The 17,470-nt window shown below is 43.6% G+C and overlaps 1 protein-coding gene across 1 annotated transcript in view; it reads left to right on the forward strand.

Annotated features, from left to right (window-relative positions):
• Positions 1 to 17,470, forward strand: part of MYRIP (myosin VIIA and Rab interacting protein) — a 492,137-nt gene that overhangs the window by 361,550 nt on the left and 113,117 nt on the right. Inside the window, exon 7 of the mRNA XM_030203295.1 lies at positions 1,224 to 1,304. Within this exon, the coding sequence (XP_030059155.1) occupies positions 1,224 to 1,304 (81 nt within the window). The remainder of the gene's footprint in view (positions 1 to 1,223; positions 1,305 to 17,470) is intronic.

Raw genomic sequence — 17,470 nt, forward strand, 5'->3', positions numbered from 1 at the left:
CCAAGTGAGGTAAGACTAACATTTGGACTAGTAGTGCAAAGATATTTTGGTCGAAGAATGTTCTGTCTAGACATAGCTGACTCATTTTGAATAGTGTTTTCTTCCATAGCTGGTTAATATGGGAAGAGAAGGTGAGTGAAGAATCAAGCAAGACCCTTAGTACTCTGGTTTCAGACTTGACTGTAAAGCTTTGACCATTGGACAAAGATATTGATGATGGGACCTCAACTCCCTGATTTTGGAACCACAGGAACTTGTGTTTTTGCACAATTTCAGTTTTTTGGTCAGAGCCCAGGTGCTAACAGCAGTCATGCCATTCATGAGTTTGTTTGATGCTGTCACTGGTAAGAGAAGCAGGATGTCATCTGTGTAGGCTAATAGTAGTTCATTAAGACCCAGGTGTATTGAGGCAAGAGATGACATAAAGAGTTTGAACAGGATAGGTGAGAGGGGAGATTCCTTAGGAGACCAGTAGTTGGAAAGATGTTATGGATGCCAACTAAGAATTCTTTAGTTGATATTCGTCCTGCGGCGGTCAGCGTTTAAAAAAAATGCTGACTGCTTCAAGCAGAATTAGCCCCAGATATTTAATACTGGGCGATGTCCAGTCACTGGCATTGAATATCCAGGGTTAATTTGTTATGTGCTAGCCGCCAGAGCTTATGCAGGTCCTGGCCCATATTGAGCCTGGACCTGCATAAGACACCTATGTGGGTCCTGGTTTAATATTTTCTGGGACTCGCATAACTATTTCTGTCCACTCTCAAACCCCCCTTACCCTGATTCCAATCCCCTGGAACATTGCAGACCTTCCCCTTTCTGATTCCTCTGCCCCCCTCCCAAGAACATCAAGACTCCTCCAGGATCATGGCGGGCTTACCTGCCTGATTCCTGATGGTCTAGTAGGGAAACTGGCAGGAGCAACGTCCACTTGCTCCTGTCTGGTGCACCAGCATAGTTAAACAACCAAAGATAGGACTGTTATTTATGCCAGCTCCTCCCCAACCCCATTTCTGAAATGCCTTTCTTTGGCCTACTTACAAACTGGTCGGTCAGTGCCCATATTCAATTCAGCGGCCAACTCACATAGTACAGTTTTATCAGGCAGCCCACTTAAATCACTTTGAATATCATCACCCTCTCTGTTTATATATTGTACAAAGCTGGTGGCATAGATTAGTCTTACATGTCTGTAGTTTTTATGAATATTCTTCTTTCTTCAGGACAAACAACATGAGGCATGCTATTTACGAGAGCATAAGGAAGAGCTGATTGAAGAGCTGGCCACCACAATAGTGCAGAAGGTATTATACATTTTCCAGATTCCTTTTTTTGGCCAAAACGTGCTGAGTATGTTATTTTCTGTTATGAAGAGTGGCAATTGAAAAGTGTTTGTTTACTGCAAGGTCACAAATTCATAAATATAAACAGTGAAACAGAAGCAGTTAATAAAGCAGCAAAATCCATTGTAGCAGTGGCTCCATGAAGCATTACTGAGAAATAACATAGTATATCTCTAGAGTTGTGTGGATAAGTTTACCCTGTAGATTTATAACAGTACTTTTAAGTGTTACTGTGTGTAAGCTAAAGTGTGATCAAATCTATTTTACTTAAAGTCACAGTGACAAAAAAAAAAAAAAAACACGCAAGCAGAAAGAACTATGAGTAGGCCATATAGCAACGTCTACAGCAGGCAATCCAAAAGGCAGAACTGGATATTTTCTTTTCCAAGGTACAGAGGTGCAGTGGATGTTTGTATCATAAAATTGGAATTCAAGATCAATCAGGGGTCCTTTTACTAAGGCGCGCTAACATTTTTAGCACACGCTAAATCACTAAATGCTAGAGACACCCATAGGAATATATGGAGGGGCATAATCGAACGAAAACGTCTATCTCCATGGGCGTTTATCTCCAAGAACGGGTCCGTGAAGGGGCAGACCGAACCGTATTTTCGGAAAAAATAGACGTCCATGTTTTATTCGACAATTTGTGAGCTGGGCGTTTTTGTTTTTCAGCGATAATGGAAAATGAAAGCACCCAGCTCAAAAACGAATAAATCCAAGGCATTTGTTCATGGGAGGGGCCAGGAGTCATAGTGCACTGGTCCCCCTCACATGCCAGGACACCAACCGGGCACCCTAGGGGGCACTTTTACAAAAAAAAAAAAAAGGTAAAAGAGCTCCCAGGTGCATAGCACCCTTCCCTTGTGTGTTGAGCCCCCCAAATCCCCCTCAAAACCCACCACCCACAAGTCTACACCATTACTATAGCCCTAAGGGGTGAAGGGGGGCACCTACATGTGGGTACAGTGGGTTTGGGGGGCGGTGTGGAGGGCTCCCATTTACCAGCATAAGTGTAACAGGTGGGGGGGGGGATGGGCCTGGGTCTACCTGCCTGACGTCCACTGCACCCCCTAATAACTGCTCCAGTGACCTGCATACTGCTGCCAGGGAGGTGGGTATGACATTTGAGGGTGAACATAAAAAGCTGTGAAACGGCATATTTTTGTGGTGGGAGGGGGTTTGTGACCACTGGGGGAGTCAGGGGAGGTCATCCCCGACTCCCTCCAGTGGTCATCTGGTCGTTTAGGGCACTTTTTGGGGCCCTATTCGTGGAAAAACAGGGTCCAGGAAAAGTGCCCTAAATTCTCGCTAAAAATGCATATTTTTTTCCATTATCGGCGAAAGGCGCCTATCTCTGATTGGCCGATAATCACGCCCCAGTTCCGCCTTCACCACGCCTTTGACACGCCCCATCAACTTTGTCCACATCCGCGACGGAGTGCAGTTGAAAACGTCCAAATTCGGCTTTCGATTATACCGCTTTATTCGTTTTTGTGAGATAAACGTCTATCTCCCGATTTGGGTCGCAATATAGGCGTTTTTCTTTTTCAATTATAAGCTGGATGGGCATCTCTAACGTTTAGCATGCACTAAAGCTTAGCATGCACTAAAAATGCCAGGGTACCTTACTTCCTCCGTAATTAAGCAGCAAAAGTCTTGCAAAGTTCATTTCCATACATACTGGTCAGGATATTAAATTTTCAGGTTAAAACTGCTGAAGGATCTTTTACTTTTCCCCCCTAATTCCATAAAGTTGGGCACCAACGTTATACTTAGCTTGCAAAGTTGTGCATGCAATGCATAGAATAACTCCAATTAACGGCCAATTCTTGGCTATAATTGGCCTTAACTGGCACCAATGAGCTTCTATTCTATAAGTTACACACTCTGGATAATGCGGGATATAAATGTCATAAATAAATAAAATAAATAAAATAAGGTTGAACCATTGGTTATCAGACATGGAGGAGGAGCTGGCACTGGATTGTATCCATTTTACAACAGTAGCCAAACCAGGTCACAAATACCTGGCAGAATCCCAAATAGTAGCAACATTCCATGCTACCAATCTCAGGGCAAACAGTGGCTTCCACAAGTCCATCTCAATAGCAGACTATGGACTTTTCCTCCAGGAACTTGTGCAAACCTTTTTCTAAACCTAGATATCCTAATCGCTGTTACCACATCCTCCAGTGATGAGTTCCAGAGCTTAACTATTCTTTGAGTGAAAAAATATTTCCTCCTGTTTGTTTAAAAAGTATTTTCATGTAATTTCATGGAGTGTCCCCTGGTCTTTGTACTTTTTGAAAGAGTGGAAAAAAAAAAACGATTCCATTTAAACACCTGTCACAGTTGAGGAAGGTGAGTCCTTGGACCGTGATGAGGTTGGTTCTACCTGTACGGCATAAGCACCACACAGACCCTAGTCGATGGTTGCTGATGAGACTGCCTGCCAGAGTCCAGGACCTGGAGACAGCTTGACCTGACTTGGACAGGCAGAAGCATAGGACTAGGCAGTGCCTAGCAGACTGGCTGGAAAACAAAAGGGCTTGTCTAGAGGTTGGCTCTTAAGAGAGCCATTGGGATGGCTCTTAAAAGAGCCCTTGGGGGTTGGCTCTTAAAAGAGACCTTGGGGACTGGCTCAGCGGAGTCGAGGCCAGGGAGTAGCTGGAACAGCAAGGCTGGAGACAGGAACAAGCAGGGCTGGAACAAACAGGGCTGGAAGCAGGAACAAACCCTGGAGAGGCACAACTATAGAAGCCTGTTGCAGAAACACTGGAGGAGTGTAGAGAACTTCCTTTTGTATCCCTAGCCAGGAAGTGAGGTCATCTGTCAGCGCCTCATCTAGTGCAATAAAAGGGAAGTGCAGGAGCCAGGAAGTAAACACTCACAAGACTCTTAGGCACAACATGCTGCAGGACTCTAGCAGCTTCCTGAACCAGGTGAGGGGCAGCGCCTAATTGCCTAAATTTAGGTGCAACCACTTAAACCAGTCTTTGAGCTAGAGTAAGTGCTTGCACCTAATGTTAGGTGCGTAAATGTAGACTTATGCTAGTATTCTCCAAGGACAAGCAGACCTATGATTCTCACATGTAGGTAAACAACCTGCATTGCCCAGTCTGGAGCTTATATTAAGCTAAAAAGAGTTTTGTGGAGCATGAGTCACACTTCAGTGCGTATGTGCGACTGTCTTCCTGCCTGCTATGAGAGCGTGGTACTTGCAGTTCTTTTTTACCGTGGTGGGGAGTAGACGCCATTTTTCTCTGCTCCTCACAGTTCCAGTTCAGAAGAAGCTGTGGCGTGCTTTATGGTGATTTGTTTCGCTGTGCTTTTTCTTGTTGCCCATGTTCGGATTCTTCCCTTTCCCTTCCAGTATTTTTTTAGTTATTTTTTCCCACTTAAGTTCTCTTTCCATTTCTGCGTCTTTAGACTGCATTTAGCCCTTGACCTCAGTCGGATTCTCTCTTTGTTTTTTGTTTTTTTCTCTGCTGCTTTGCCTCTTTTTTTGGTATCATCCAGTCATTTGATTTGGCCACTGAAGTTTTTCCTTCCATGTTCACGAAGGTTCCCAGTGGCTTTAAGCGCTGCTGCTGGAGCAATAGGGCCATCCCTGGTAAAGACACCCATTCTTGGTGTCTTCAGTATTTGGGGCCTGATCATAGTCCTTACAACTGTGTCCTGTGTGTTTCCATGAAGAAAAGGACCCAGTTGGCCAAAGATGCTCAGTGAGAGATGATTTTTGGAGTCTGGTCTGATTCCTTGGCATTGATATTGGCTTCGGGTGTTGCATCAGCATCGGGGGCATCGTTACGTATGGCTACTAGAACTATAGACACTGGGAGCAGTTGTGCATCGAGTGCCTTGGTGCCGACTGCTGTGCAGAGCCCCTGAGACCGACCTGCGTTGTACCCAATCCCGAGGCGATGGGAAGATTCAATATCATCCTCATCAGCACCAAGCAGCTTCGATGACCAGCTTCAGGCAAACGCCAAGAAGCATTGGCATCAATCCCTCTCGACACACGGTACCAGGAGCTCCGGGGAGCCGAAGGAGTTGGCACCTGAGAAGCATTGGTGCTGGAAGGACCTCTCCCTCGCCATAGAAGAGGTGCCGTGTGTCAGTCTTCCTGCAGCCAGGACCAACCTCCCATCTCAACCCCAGCAGTTCTGCAGACTATCTCTGAACTGACGCCTCAGCCTTTCCCGGTGTTGGCCCTCAATGAGCACATCTTGGCCTTGTTCCCTGTACTGCTGCATCCCTGTATTGTTCCCTGTACTGCTGCATCTGTAAGCTTGTCTGACCTAGCCTGGGCTGCAGTTCTGGTAGTAACAGTGTGTCTCATTGTAGGCAACTACTTCCTCCTCCGCAAAGGAGCCAGGCTGCACAATTCCAGACTGGTCAGTTTAAAGTGCAGGATTTTCTATTTATGAAGCACTGCACAGTTCAAACATCATCTGTTTCACCTGTGCACCCCTCGAGTTCTGCTTTGCTTCTCCATTTGTGCAATGATCTGGCTTAGTTTGTCTGTATGGCCTTCCCAAGCCAGGGGCTGTGTTAGCTCAAAGTAAAGTAAAGTTTTCTGCACATTTCCAAGCCTCATCTTCTGGGTCTTGGGAGCTCACTGAGGTTTCCTTAGGGCTAATCCTTACCACCACCACCCCCTTCGCTCCTAGTTCCTGACCTGCTGTGCAAATCACAGAAGGCAGAGTTGCAACTTATTCATAGACTTTTATACTTGCTCCCCAAGCAAGCAAAAATGTCAGCATCTTCATTTTAGCTGCAATATTTACCGCTTTCTGGGGCCAATTTATAAAGTCACTTGGGTGCCTCACATATGTTTGTAAAATAGGTTACAAATAGGCATCTTCTTGTCCTTTCAACCTAAGTGACCAGTTATAAAATCTAAGGAAGTCATTTTTGCATGTATGTGGCAACATATGCATGTAAATGGCCTGTTATAAAGTTCTGACTGATATAAAAGTACACGTTACCATGACAGCACATACTTTGCTGTTAACCACTTACAAGGGTAGAGTTTGGGTATAGCTCACAAGTAGATGTGTAGATTATAAAAGAGGCAAATTTACATTCATATTTGAACTAGCCGTTGAGCCAGTAAAAACGGGCTAGTAAAGGAAGGGGGTTGGTTTGAAAGCTCCCCCCCCCGGATAGGTCGGCACCGCCCCTCCCCCGGGGTCACCGCCGCCCCCCCCCCCCGGAGTCCCCTCCGCCACCCCTCCACCTGGGCCGGGTACCTGGCTTCACTATTCAAACCGCCGGAACGCAGCACACAGCTCATCTGAGCTGCCGTCGGCCTTCCTTCTTCTCTGCGTGTGTTCCGCCCTCGTGTGACGTAACGTCGGCGAGGGCGGGACACAGGCAGGTAAGGAAGGCCAACGGCAGCTCAGATGAGCTGTGTGCTGCTTCCGGCAGTTTGAATAGTGAAGCCAGGTACCCGGGCCGGGTGGAGGGTGGGTGGCGGCGGCGACTCCAGGTGGGTGGGGGGAGCGGTAGCGGCAACCCTGGGGGGGGAGCGGTGGCGACGGCGGTTCCCTCACTCGCAGGTGCACAGGTTCCCTCTCTGTCACATCCCCATCATCACGTATTGACGCGGGGGCGGGACAGAGAGGGTCTCTACTGTGCATTTGCGAGTGAGTACGCCTCTTGCCATTTATATGTTTGATAATTTACACGCAGATATTTACACATGCCCTCATTGGGCACAGGGCTGGCTAAACCATTAGGGAAGACTAGAGTCCTGATATTCAGACCATGGAAGATAGCGGGGCTGACTCCCACGGTCGGCACTGAGCCCGGATATTCAATTCTGGGCTGTTTCTGGTGACCGGCATTGAATATCTCAGTGTTTTGTTTTGTTTTTTGGCTGGTTTCAACTTAACCGGCCAAGCCGATATTCAGTGTTGTCTGGTTAAGTTGAAACTGGCCAAAGATAGGCCTTCTATTTTCGTGGTGTACTTTGACCGCCAAACTTATCTGACGATATGCTGAATATTGGTGGACAGCTGGTTATATCATGCAATATAACTGGTTATCCACTAAGCGCTAACCAGCACTATTTAGTGGGAGATAACCGGCTATCTCTCGTTGAATATTTGCAGATAGTCAGTTAAGTGTCATTGGCTCTTGGCCAGTTAAATGGCTTTAAATATCGGGCAGTAGGTGGTTACCTAGGGAGGAAACTGCTACGGGGCAGTAAAGAGCAGCTTCAGTCAAAGCAAACCAATTGATCCTTACAGCCACACAAATACCAAGAACCATTAGACTTTGGAATTTGCCCCCCATTATTTGTCTTCAGGTGTGGGAGCAGATTAAGAGTCTGAAATTTAATTGGGGAGGGCGTAAAGCTGAAGGTTCACCTATGGCACCCAGTACCTTTGCACCTTGAGCAAGTGTAACTTTCTGCCTTTGCAATGTAGGCCCTACACTTTCTTTATCCAAAGTCTCACTAGACACATAAGATTTTTTCCTATTAAACTTTGGGGCTACTTTTGCTTATATTTACATCTATTTGGCATTGGCCATCCACCTCTAAATATTGTCAACTGTAGCCAAACTTTCCTAAGACTGTCAGAAATATTCAGTTGTGAAACCCATCTGTGAGTGTTTCCTTCTTGCTGACTGACTTGGCTGTTCACCATTGCCACGTCTGGGTTAGAAGAGAAGAGAAAGGATTGTGTGTTTAACTCACACCTTTTTCAGTTGCAGTTCAAGGCAAGTTATATTTAAGTACAATAGGTATTTTTCTGTCTCCAGAATGCTTACACTACTACTACTACTTAACATTTCTAGAGCGCTACTAGGGTTACGCAGCGCTGTACAAATTAATAACTAAGGACGGTCCCTGCTCAGAAAAGCTTACAATCTATCTAAGGACCCTGTTTACTAAACCGTGCTGTCGGCGCACAAACTTGTTAATGTGCGCTAAAAATTAGTGCGCACTAACGTTAGAGACACCCATAGGAATATAATGGGTGTCTCTATCATTAGTGCGCGCTAATTTTTAGCAAGCACTAAAAAGTTAGCGCGCCTACAGTGCAGCTTAGTAAACAGGGCCCCAAGTTTACCTGCAGCAATGGAGTGTTAAGTGACTTGCCCAAGATCACAAGGAGTGGCAGTGAGATTTGAACCTGGCTTCCATGGTTTTCAGCCCACTGCTCTAACCATTAGCCTAGCTTGAACTACAATATCTTGATTCGTGTTAACATGTCTTAAGAGGCCACTTCTTTGCCACCATTAAATCCAGAGAAGCTTTCTCTTACCTAGAAGTAAAACGACAATGACCAGCTGAATCAATGGCTTCTACCAATTTCCTCTCCTAAAATATGAACCTAAGCCTCTGGGGCTGTGTTCAGATGCTATTAGCGACACTAAATGTTCCACCTTTCACAAAACCTATCTTGAATCTGCAAAACTTCTTTCGAACCTGCAGCATTCAAAACTTCCAAATTCTTGGTCTTTGTAGGAGCCGTGGAGGGGAATAATTGAACGGCGCCGGCGAAATAGATTGCCGGCGATCTATTTTGGCGGCACCGCAAACAGCTGGCCGAACCGTATTATCAAAAAAGATGGCCGGCCATGTTTTCTTTCGATAATACAGTTTGGCCTGGCCAAATGCCAGAGTTCGCCGGGTTTGAGATGGCCGGTTTTGTTTTTCAGCGATAATGGAAACTAAAAGCGGCCATCTCAACCCCGGCTAAATCCAAGGCATTTGCTCGTGGGAGGAGCCAGCATTAGTAGTGCACTGGTCCCACTGACATGCCAGGACACCAACCGGGCACCCTAGGGGGCACTTCTAAAAATTAAACAAAAATATACAAATAACTCCCAGGTGCATAGCTCCCTTACCTTGGGTGCTGAGCCCCCCAAATCCCCCCCAAACCCACTCACCACAACTCTACACCATTACCATAGCCCTTATGGGTGAAGGGGGCACCTACAAGTGGGTACAGTGGGTTTGGAGGGCTCAACACTTAGCACCACAAGTGTAACAGGTGGGGGGTGGGGGGTGGGATGGACCTGGGTCTGCCTGCCTGAAGTGCACTGCACCCATTAAAAACTGCTCCAGGGACTTGCATACTGCTGTCAGGGAGCTGGGTATGACATTTGAGGCTGGCAAAAAAGGTTTTTATTTTTATTTTTTTAGTGTGGGAGGGGGTTGGTGACCACTGGGGGAGTATGGGGAGGTCATCCCCCATTTCCTCCGGTGGTCATCTGGTGAGTTGGGGCACCTTTTTGAGGCTTGGTTGTGAAAATAAAAGGACCAAGTAAACCTGGCGAAATACTGATTAACGCCGCTTTTTTTTCCCATTACCCACGAAAGCCGGCCATCTAGTAGCCACGCCCATGCCCACCCATGTCACGCATTTGCTACACCGCCAACACGCCCTCTTGAACTTTCGCTGGCTTGGCGACGGGAAAGCGGCGATGGTGTCAAAAAAGCAGCTTTCGATTATACCGATTTCGCCGCTTTTGAGAGATCGCCGGCCATCTCCCGATTTATGTCAGAAGATGCCCGGCGATCACTTTCGAAAATAAGCCTGATAGTAAAATTCAAAAACACCTTTAAAACACAAGTTGTAAAGTACGTGCTCTAAATGCCGCACAAAGGCATGATTCACTGATGAAGTGTGTGCTTGGGGTGTGTGAGTCAGAAAGTAGATAGAGCAGTTAAAACTGGGCAGGGGACTAAACAAATCATTAAATGGATGGAAGGTTTTGAGAGGTAGTGGGGTGGGGGGCCTAAATGAGGGGTAATTATTGGATGGTAGGGCTGATTGAATGAGAGGGCTGAGGGAATGGGTGTATGATAGGTTGATTGGCAGGGGGATGAGTTAATGGAGGTTTAGAATGGGATAGTATGGGCTTATTAGATAGGTGGATATGGATGTTATTAATAGCAGACAGCCTGAGTGAGTGCATAGGGTTATAAGTGTCAAGGTACCTTGTAAGTGGATGGGGTTTCTGAGTAGATAAAGTCATTAGGAGTGGTGGGTGAATTGGCTGCGTTAGTCAATGCAGGCTTTAGAGTGGTAGGCTGAGTAAGTAAGCAGATTGGGGTATAAGTGTCAGGGGTGCTGAGTGAGTGAATGGTGGCAGGAGGAGGCCTGAGTGAGTGAATAGATATGGAGTTTGAGTGACAGTTGGTTGAGGGAATGTGGGGGTTAAGCTAAATGAGCACTTCTGAGAAGAGTAAGTGAAGGGGAGGGGAAAGGTATGTGATTTGAGAACAATGGAGATAATTTGAGTGGTTGGAGGTTTTCATTCACCCTCTACTTCCCTATAACCCCATCCCCCTATATCCTCTGGTCCAGTAGGCAGGGTCCAGCTCTCTGATTGCTGAACTGCTTTCACCTCTGGTTCTTCCAGCTCTTCTGCAGGTGAGGTACAAATATGTTGAACTGCAGTTTTCCACTAATGTTCAGCTGGCAGGGATGGAAACCTCCACTGACACTACTGCATCATATCACCTTACACATAACTTTGTTACATGTGCAAACAAAGATGTGCATACAGATGGACAGACTAACAGACAGGCAGACTGAGCTTCAACAACGGGTGATATTGTATGATGCAAAACAGGCCAAAAAAGAAATAAAAATTAAGGGGTCCTTTTACAAAGGCGCGCTGAAAAATGGGCTGCGGTAGTGTAGGCACGGGTTTTGGGCACGAGCAGATTTATTTTTCAGTGTGCCTGTAAAAAAATGTTTTTTAAAAATTTTTGCCAAAAATGGATGTGCAGCAAAATCAAAATTGGTGCGCGTCCATTTTATGTCTGAGACCTTACTGCCAGCCATTGACCTAGCAGTAAAGTCTCATGCAGTAACCAGACGGTAATGACCTACGCATGTCAAATTCCACTTGGCATGCATCCAATATGCGCACCCCAAAATAAGTATCGGACACGTGCCAAAAATGAAATTACTGCAAGAGCCATGCGGTAACCGGGTGGTAACTCCATTTTGGTGTATGTTTGGGCATGCGTAGATGGTTACGCAGCTTAGTAAAAGGGCCCCTAAAAGAAATAAAAAATACCTACCTTGCATCATAGTATGAATAACAAACATATCATTTATTAATAAAACTGCATAGACATTGCATTCATAAAAGTCCTCCCAATTAAATTATTGAAATTATCATAACCAAGGTAATAAAAACCACAGTTAATAAACTACATCAAAATAATGAACAATGCTTAAAGCACTTATTTTCCCTTCCTTTTTAAATTAAGTAATGAAAACCTTAGCACCATAAATCTACTAAGCATATATATTTGTAATTAAGCCAACACTGATTATTCAACATTGTTAAATGGGCTCTGCTTCTCTCTAAGGTACCATTATACTCAAAATAACATTTAAATGTAAAATAATATGCAATAAATATCAACATTCAGCTGTCTGACTTAGCTGTTTCAAATTACACCTATATATAGCAGCGGCATCTTTTTCGGTGTCACTGCCGAATATACTTGTAAAACTTCATTCCTCTATGTTCAATGATTCTAGGTTATACCTGCTATTTGTGAGACTTGAGTGACCATCTAACTTATGGTTCTAGGGATACTTTTTAAAAGTTGTTTCCATGTCTAAAGGCGCAGTGGTGGCCCTTCCATTATGCCAACTGAGGCAGGGGCCTTAGGCTACACTCTTTATGTAGCGGCATCTTTCCCCTCTTCCTCCCTCAACTCCCTTCCCCAGCCTACCGTCAGCTATGTTACAACATATACTGTGTCCACCACACACTTTTCAAAGAGTTCTTAGGTGAACTTTTGGAATGTGTTGGTGAGCCTTTTGGAACACTGCATCAGCCTTTGGCCTCCTCTGTGTCTCTTTTGCCTCTACATATGCTTTTACTGGTCATATGCAGCATGGAATTAACACATAAGTATATAAGTATTGCCATACTGGGACAGACCAAAAAGGTCCATCAAGCCCAACATCCTGTTTCCAACAGTGGCCAATCCAGGTCACAAATACCTGGCAAGATCCCAAAAAAGTACAAAACATTTTATACTGCTTATTGCAGAAATAGTGGATTTTCCCCCAAGTCCAATTTAATGATGGTCTATGGACTTTTCCTTTAGGAAGCCGTCCAAACTTTTTAAAACTCTTCTAAGCTAACCGCCTTTACCACATTCTGTGGCAATGAATTCCAGAGTTTAATTACACATCGAGTGAAGAAAAATTTTCTCCGATTCGTTTTAAATTAATTACTTTGTAGCTTAATCGCATGCCCCCTAGTCCTAATATTTTTGGAAAGCGTAAACAGACGCTTCACGTCTACTCGTTCCACTCCACCCATTATTTTATAGACATCTATCATATCTCCCCTCAGCCATCTTTTCTACAAGCTGAAGAGCCCTAGCCGCTTTAGCCTTTCCTCATAAGCCCATCCCCTTTTATCATTTTCGTCGCTCTTCTCTGCACCTTTTCTAATTCCACTATATCTTATTTGAGATGCGGTGAACAGAATTGAACACAATATTCGAGGTGCGGTCGCACCATGGGGCGATACCAAGGCATTATAATGTCCTCATTTTTGTTTTCCATTCCTTTACTAATAATACCTAACATTCTATTTGCTTTCTTGATTATGTCCAATAAAAAAGGTATCATCTTACTTTCTTTTCCATGTTTTATTTTGCTTGTTTTCTATTGATAACCTTAAGAGTGGACTAACACGGCTACCACACCTCTCTACTCATAAATAGAAAATGGAAATAAGGTGATATCTTTTTATTACACTAATTTTATACTTTTTTGACTAACTATTGGAGACCAAAACCTCCTTTCTCAGTCAGTATAACGGCAGTGTACTGTCCTGACCTGAGGAATAAGCTTTTCGCTTCTGAAAGCTAATTGGTAAAATGTATTTAGTCCAATAAAATGGTATGATCATATTTTCCATTTTTTTGTTTTATTTGCATTTGTTAATTTGTAATGAGGTGATTGGAATATGTCAGTTTTTGAAATTTACATTTGCTACCTTTATATTTTGCCCAGTACAGGGGGACATGCATCACTTTTTCTCTTTCTCTGGTGTTGCACTCTGGCTTCTTGGGGATTCAGTTTAATTTTTGTCTACATATTTCTGTTTTTAATTTGTGGTTACTTATTCTAAACTTATTTATTTATTTTAGTACATTTCTACTCCACATTTACCCACATGAGCAGGCGCAATGTGGCTTACAATAAATCAAGTGCATAAAATACAAGACAATGATGGCTCAGACTCAGAAAGTGACAGGGGAAGGAACAGGGGATAACACAGGGTAAATGGCAGGGGCGAAGCGACGGCAAGAGGGAAGAGGGAGGTTAAACATTGGAGTTGCCAGTGGAGTAGGTCTTATCGAATAAGAACTGGGTGGAGGTCTGTTTGTATCCTATGTATGTGAAAGATGCACAGTCAATGCTAACAGAAAACCACGTAAAATCAATCTGTACTAATCTGCTCATTTAGGGGGTCTTTTACTAAAGCTTAGCTCGAGTTATCTGCAGCAGGGCCCATTTTATTCCTATGGGCTCTGTTGCAAATAACTCGTGCTAAGCTTTAGTAAAAGACCCCCTTTGTTTTCTAATGGATTTACTGATGTTCTATATTGCCCACTGCAGTGTTTGTGGTGCTGTCTTTTTCTAGGCAGGTCCTTGATGTGGAAGTAACTGTTCTTATGGTAGAATTGGTCTTTAGATCCTGAGTGACATTTGTAGTGTTTTATATTACTTCACAATATGCCTAGTACTGGATTTTGGATTTGGATTTAGACCATGCCTTTCTCAGTAATAGTTCAAGGCAACATTCAGGTACAGTAGGTATTTTTCTGTCCTTGGAGGGCTTACAAATTAAATCCGCTCTGCAATGCCAATGTGTCTGCATTAGCGCACGGCAGCCGCTAGAGTGGCTTAATAAACGGGGGTAAGTTTTGTACCTGAGGCAATGGAGGGTGAAGTCACTTGTCCAAGAAGAACTCAAGGAGTAGCAGTCTGAGTAAAACCTTGGCTTCCCTGGTTCTCAGTCTGAGAGGTGGTGGGGAAGGAGAGAAGTGCTTGACACCATGGGGGAGGGTGGGGGAAGGGAAGAGAAATGCTGGGCATCACAGTGGGTGGGAGGGGGACAGTGAGAGGAAAATGAGGAGAGAAATATTGGCCACAATGGTTTGGGGTTTAGAGGTAGGGAAGGATGCTGGACACCATGGGGGAGAGGGACTATTGTATATTAGGTGCTGGAGTTGGTGGAGCTGGGGTGGAGTTGTGGGCAGAGCTTGAGCTCCCCCCCCAAACAAAAAGGCATCCCACTGCCCCTGGACCCACATAAGGATGCACTAAAGCCACTTTTTACAGCAGTTTAGTAAAAGGGCCCAGTGTTAGCAATCAAGCTAATAAGTAATATCGTTAACACCTGTAATCACAAAAATAAAATGGCATGCCTTGAGATACTAGAAACTATAAAGACATCCTTAAAATCATTAAAGACTAGTTTAGTTTAATTTATTTAATCTTGATATACTGCCCTTCATAAAATCAGAGTGGTTTAATATTTTTAAAAAAAGCAAACATAAGAAAGGAACTTCAACTCAATATCGGAAAGAGAGAAAATATACAAGAAGAGAAGAATTCATTTAGATAAAATAAGAATAACAAAGGGCACACATAGCTGCATAGGTACGCCGGCCAGAACATCACAACTCAAGGCCAGATTAGTAAGCATGAGTGAATAAATGAGTCTTTAAAGCAACCTTAAAGCAGGAATAAAATTGCTCAATACGAAGACAGAAGGGTAAGGCATTCCAGAGAGACGGTCCCAAGGAGAAGAGGGCTGATTGACATGTAGGTTGTAGTCTAGTGTGAGCCAGAGTGAGAATTGTTAACTCTGCTTTGAAGAACGAAGGAAGCGTGTTGGATAATATGGGAAAATCAAGGAAGATAAATAAGACAGAATCAACATAAAGAGTATTTTGTTTATAAGGATCAAAATTTTGTATTGTATTCAGTGATGCAGTTTAAGCCAGTGATGCAGTTTAAGTATCGGGAAAATGTGTCAAACAAGCCTCATTATCCAGAACAGGACAGAGGATATGAATTTATTGAAGAAAAACTGGACCGCACCACAGATGAAATATGGGAGGAGAAGGAAAGATGTGAATCTAAAATGACACCCACTTACCTTGAGGAATCAACTACTTTAAGCAGTTAGCCCTGAATAGAAGGTGTTGAAGCAGGGGTTGGTGAATGTCTTGAAACCCAGAGAGCAAGAGACTTCAAAGGATTTAGGACCAAATGATTTGCAGCTAACCAGTGATCCAATGAAGAGCAGAAAAATTAGGAGAACCCACTTCATAAGAAGACACCAATAGGACATCATCGACATAAATATAACATTTTATGCCTGAGTCTGAATAAAGAAAGCAAGAGGAGCCAAGAAAATATTAAAAAGAAGGGATGAAAGGAGAAAACCCTGTGGGACACCTTGATTCAGTGGGTAGAGAGTGGAATTACCCTGAAATGTACCAAAAATCTACAATCAGAGAGAAAGGAAGCAAACCAAGAATACACAGTTCCAGTAATTTCTATAGATGCAAGCCAGGAAAGAATAAAACTCCACCTATTGAATTTCAAGCACATCAGTAGTAATGGAGAGAACAATATATAGGCATCATTGCAGGAGCCAGGAAACCTGGCCATCTCATTCATCACCTGCATGTGATGATCACAACACTATTAAATATTTAAATTGTAGTAATGCATATGATTCTGGCAGTTGATATCCTGGCCTCTTGAAGAAACTAAACCCCATAGCTCTGATGGCATTGGGAAAATTGGCTCTATCAAAGAAACCCATTTGTACTTCTCTTCTCCTGCTCAGTACAGTAATACCAAATGTAATCAGACATGTAAGTAAACATAGCCTTCAGAAAAGAGCTGACCCATTTGGAAACAGATGATTGATGAATATGGCCCTCTGGAATGAGTCAATAGCTATATAATTCATAATGGCCTTCACTTCCACTCCAACAGACAAGCTGTGAAGATGGCTAATATGGGATATTGTATGTCCATGCAACTCTGCTCAGCCTGAATTTATTCAGGTACCGTCTCTGTCAGATCTGCAAAATCTTTCCTCAGATAAAAATAATCTGCTACAGGAGATTCAGCTTTTTCTGCAATATCAATGTACATCTAGAACAACTAAAGTGCATCCGAAATGCATATCATAAGAATGTAAGAATTGCCTTAATAGGTCTGACCAAAGGTCCATCAAGCCCAGCATCCTGTTTCCACCAGGGATCAATCCAAGTTACACGTACCTGGCAGTGTCCCAAAAATAGTTTCCATAATGCTTATCTCCAGGAATAAACAGTAGATTTCTCCAAATCTGTCTTAATAACAGTTTGTGGACTTTTCTTCAAGACACTTCTCCAAATCCTATTTTACATCTAGCTACTCTGCTTTTAACACGTCCTCCAGCAACAAATTCCATCTTAGTTAAAGTAGAACAGAAAATATTGCCCTATTTGCGCCTCTTTTGTGCAGGATGTTAATTGTGAGAAGTGAGCATGAGACATGTCTCAGCAATGGCAGGTGAACACCACTTTCCTTCTGCTGGTCCTCCCAGACCAATACTGGCAGTGGATGCTACAGTCATCACAATCTTGTCTCTTTGAAAGTGTTGAGAAAGGATTCTACAACATGAATTTTTTTCAACTCTCCTGTACCTTTTTTCAGTTTCAGCAGAATTAGATAGGGTAAAAAGAGCAAGTAGCTAGCTCATTTGAATTTTCATAGTAAGAAAACAAAAATAGATTGCCTTTTGCAGGAAAGATTATGAGATGGACTTGTTTCTATGTTGAACTGAAACAAATCTGTTCAGGACAGAGGCCTGAGGAAACTGAAGAAAGTTGCATATCTAGGTGGGTAAGTGACTCCATGAGGAGCAAAATCAAATAATGGATAGTATATGCAAACTCTATCTCCTGCAAACTCCAAACATTTCAATTTGGTCTCAACTCTATAAGAGGAGATGAGAAGCAAGATGAATTAGATATTCAAACTCCTGAAAGGTATAAATCAAGGGAAAAAAGAAATCCTTTTTCAGAGGAGTCTAAAGGA

The sequence above is a fragment of the Microcaecilia unicolor genome, chromosome 1, assembly GCF_901765095.1.
Source record: "Microcaecilia unicolor chromosome 1, aMicUni1.1, whole genome shotgun sequence".
NCBI lineage: Eukaryota > Metazoa > Chordata > Amphibia > Gymnophiona > Siphonopidae > Microcaecilia > Microcaecilia unicolor.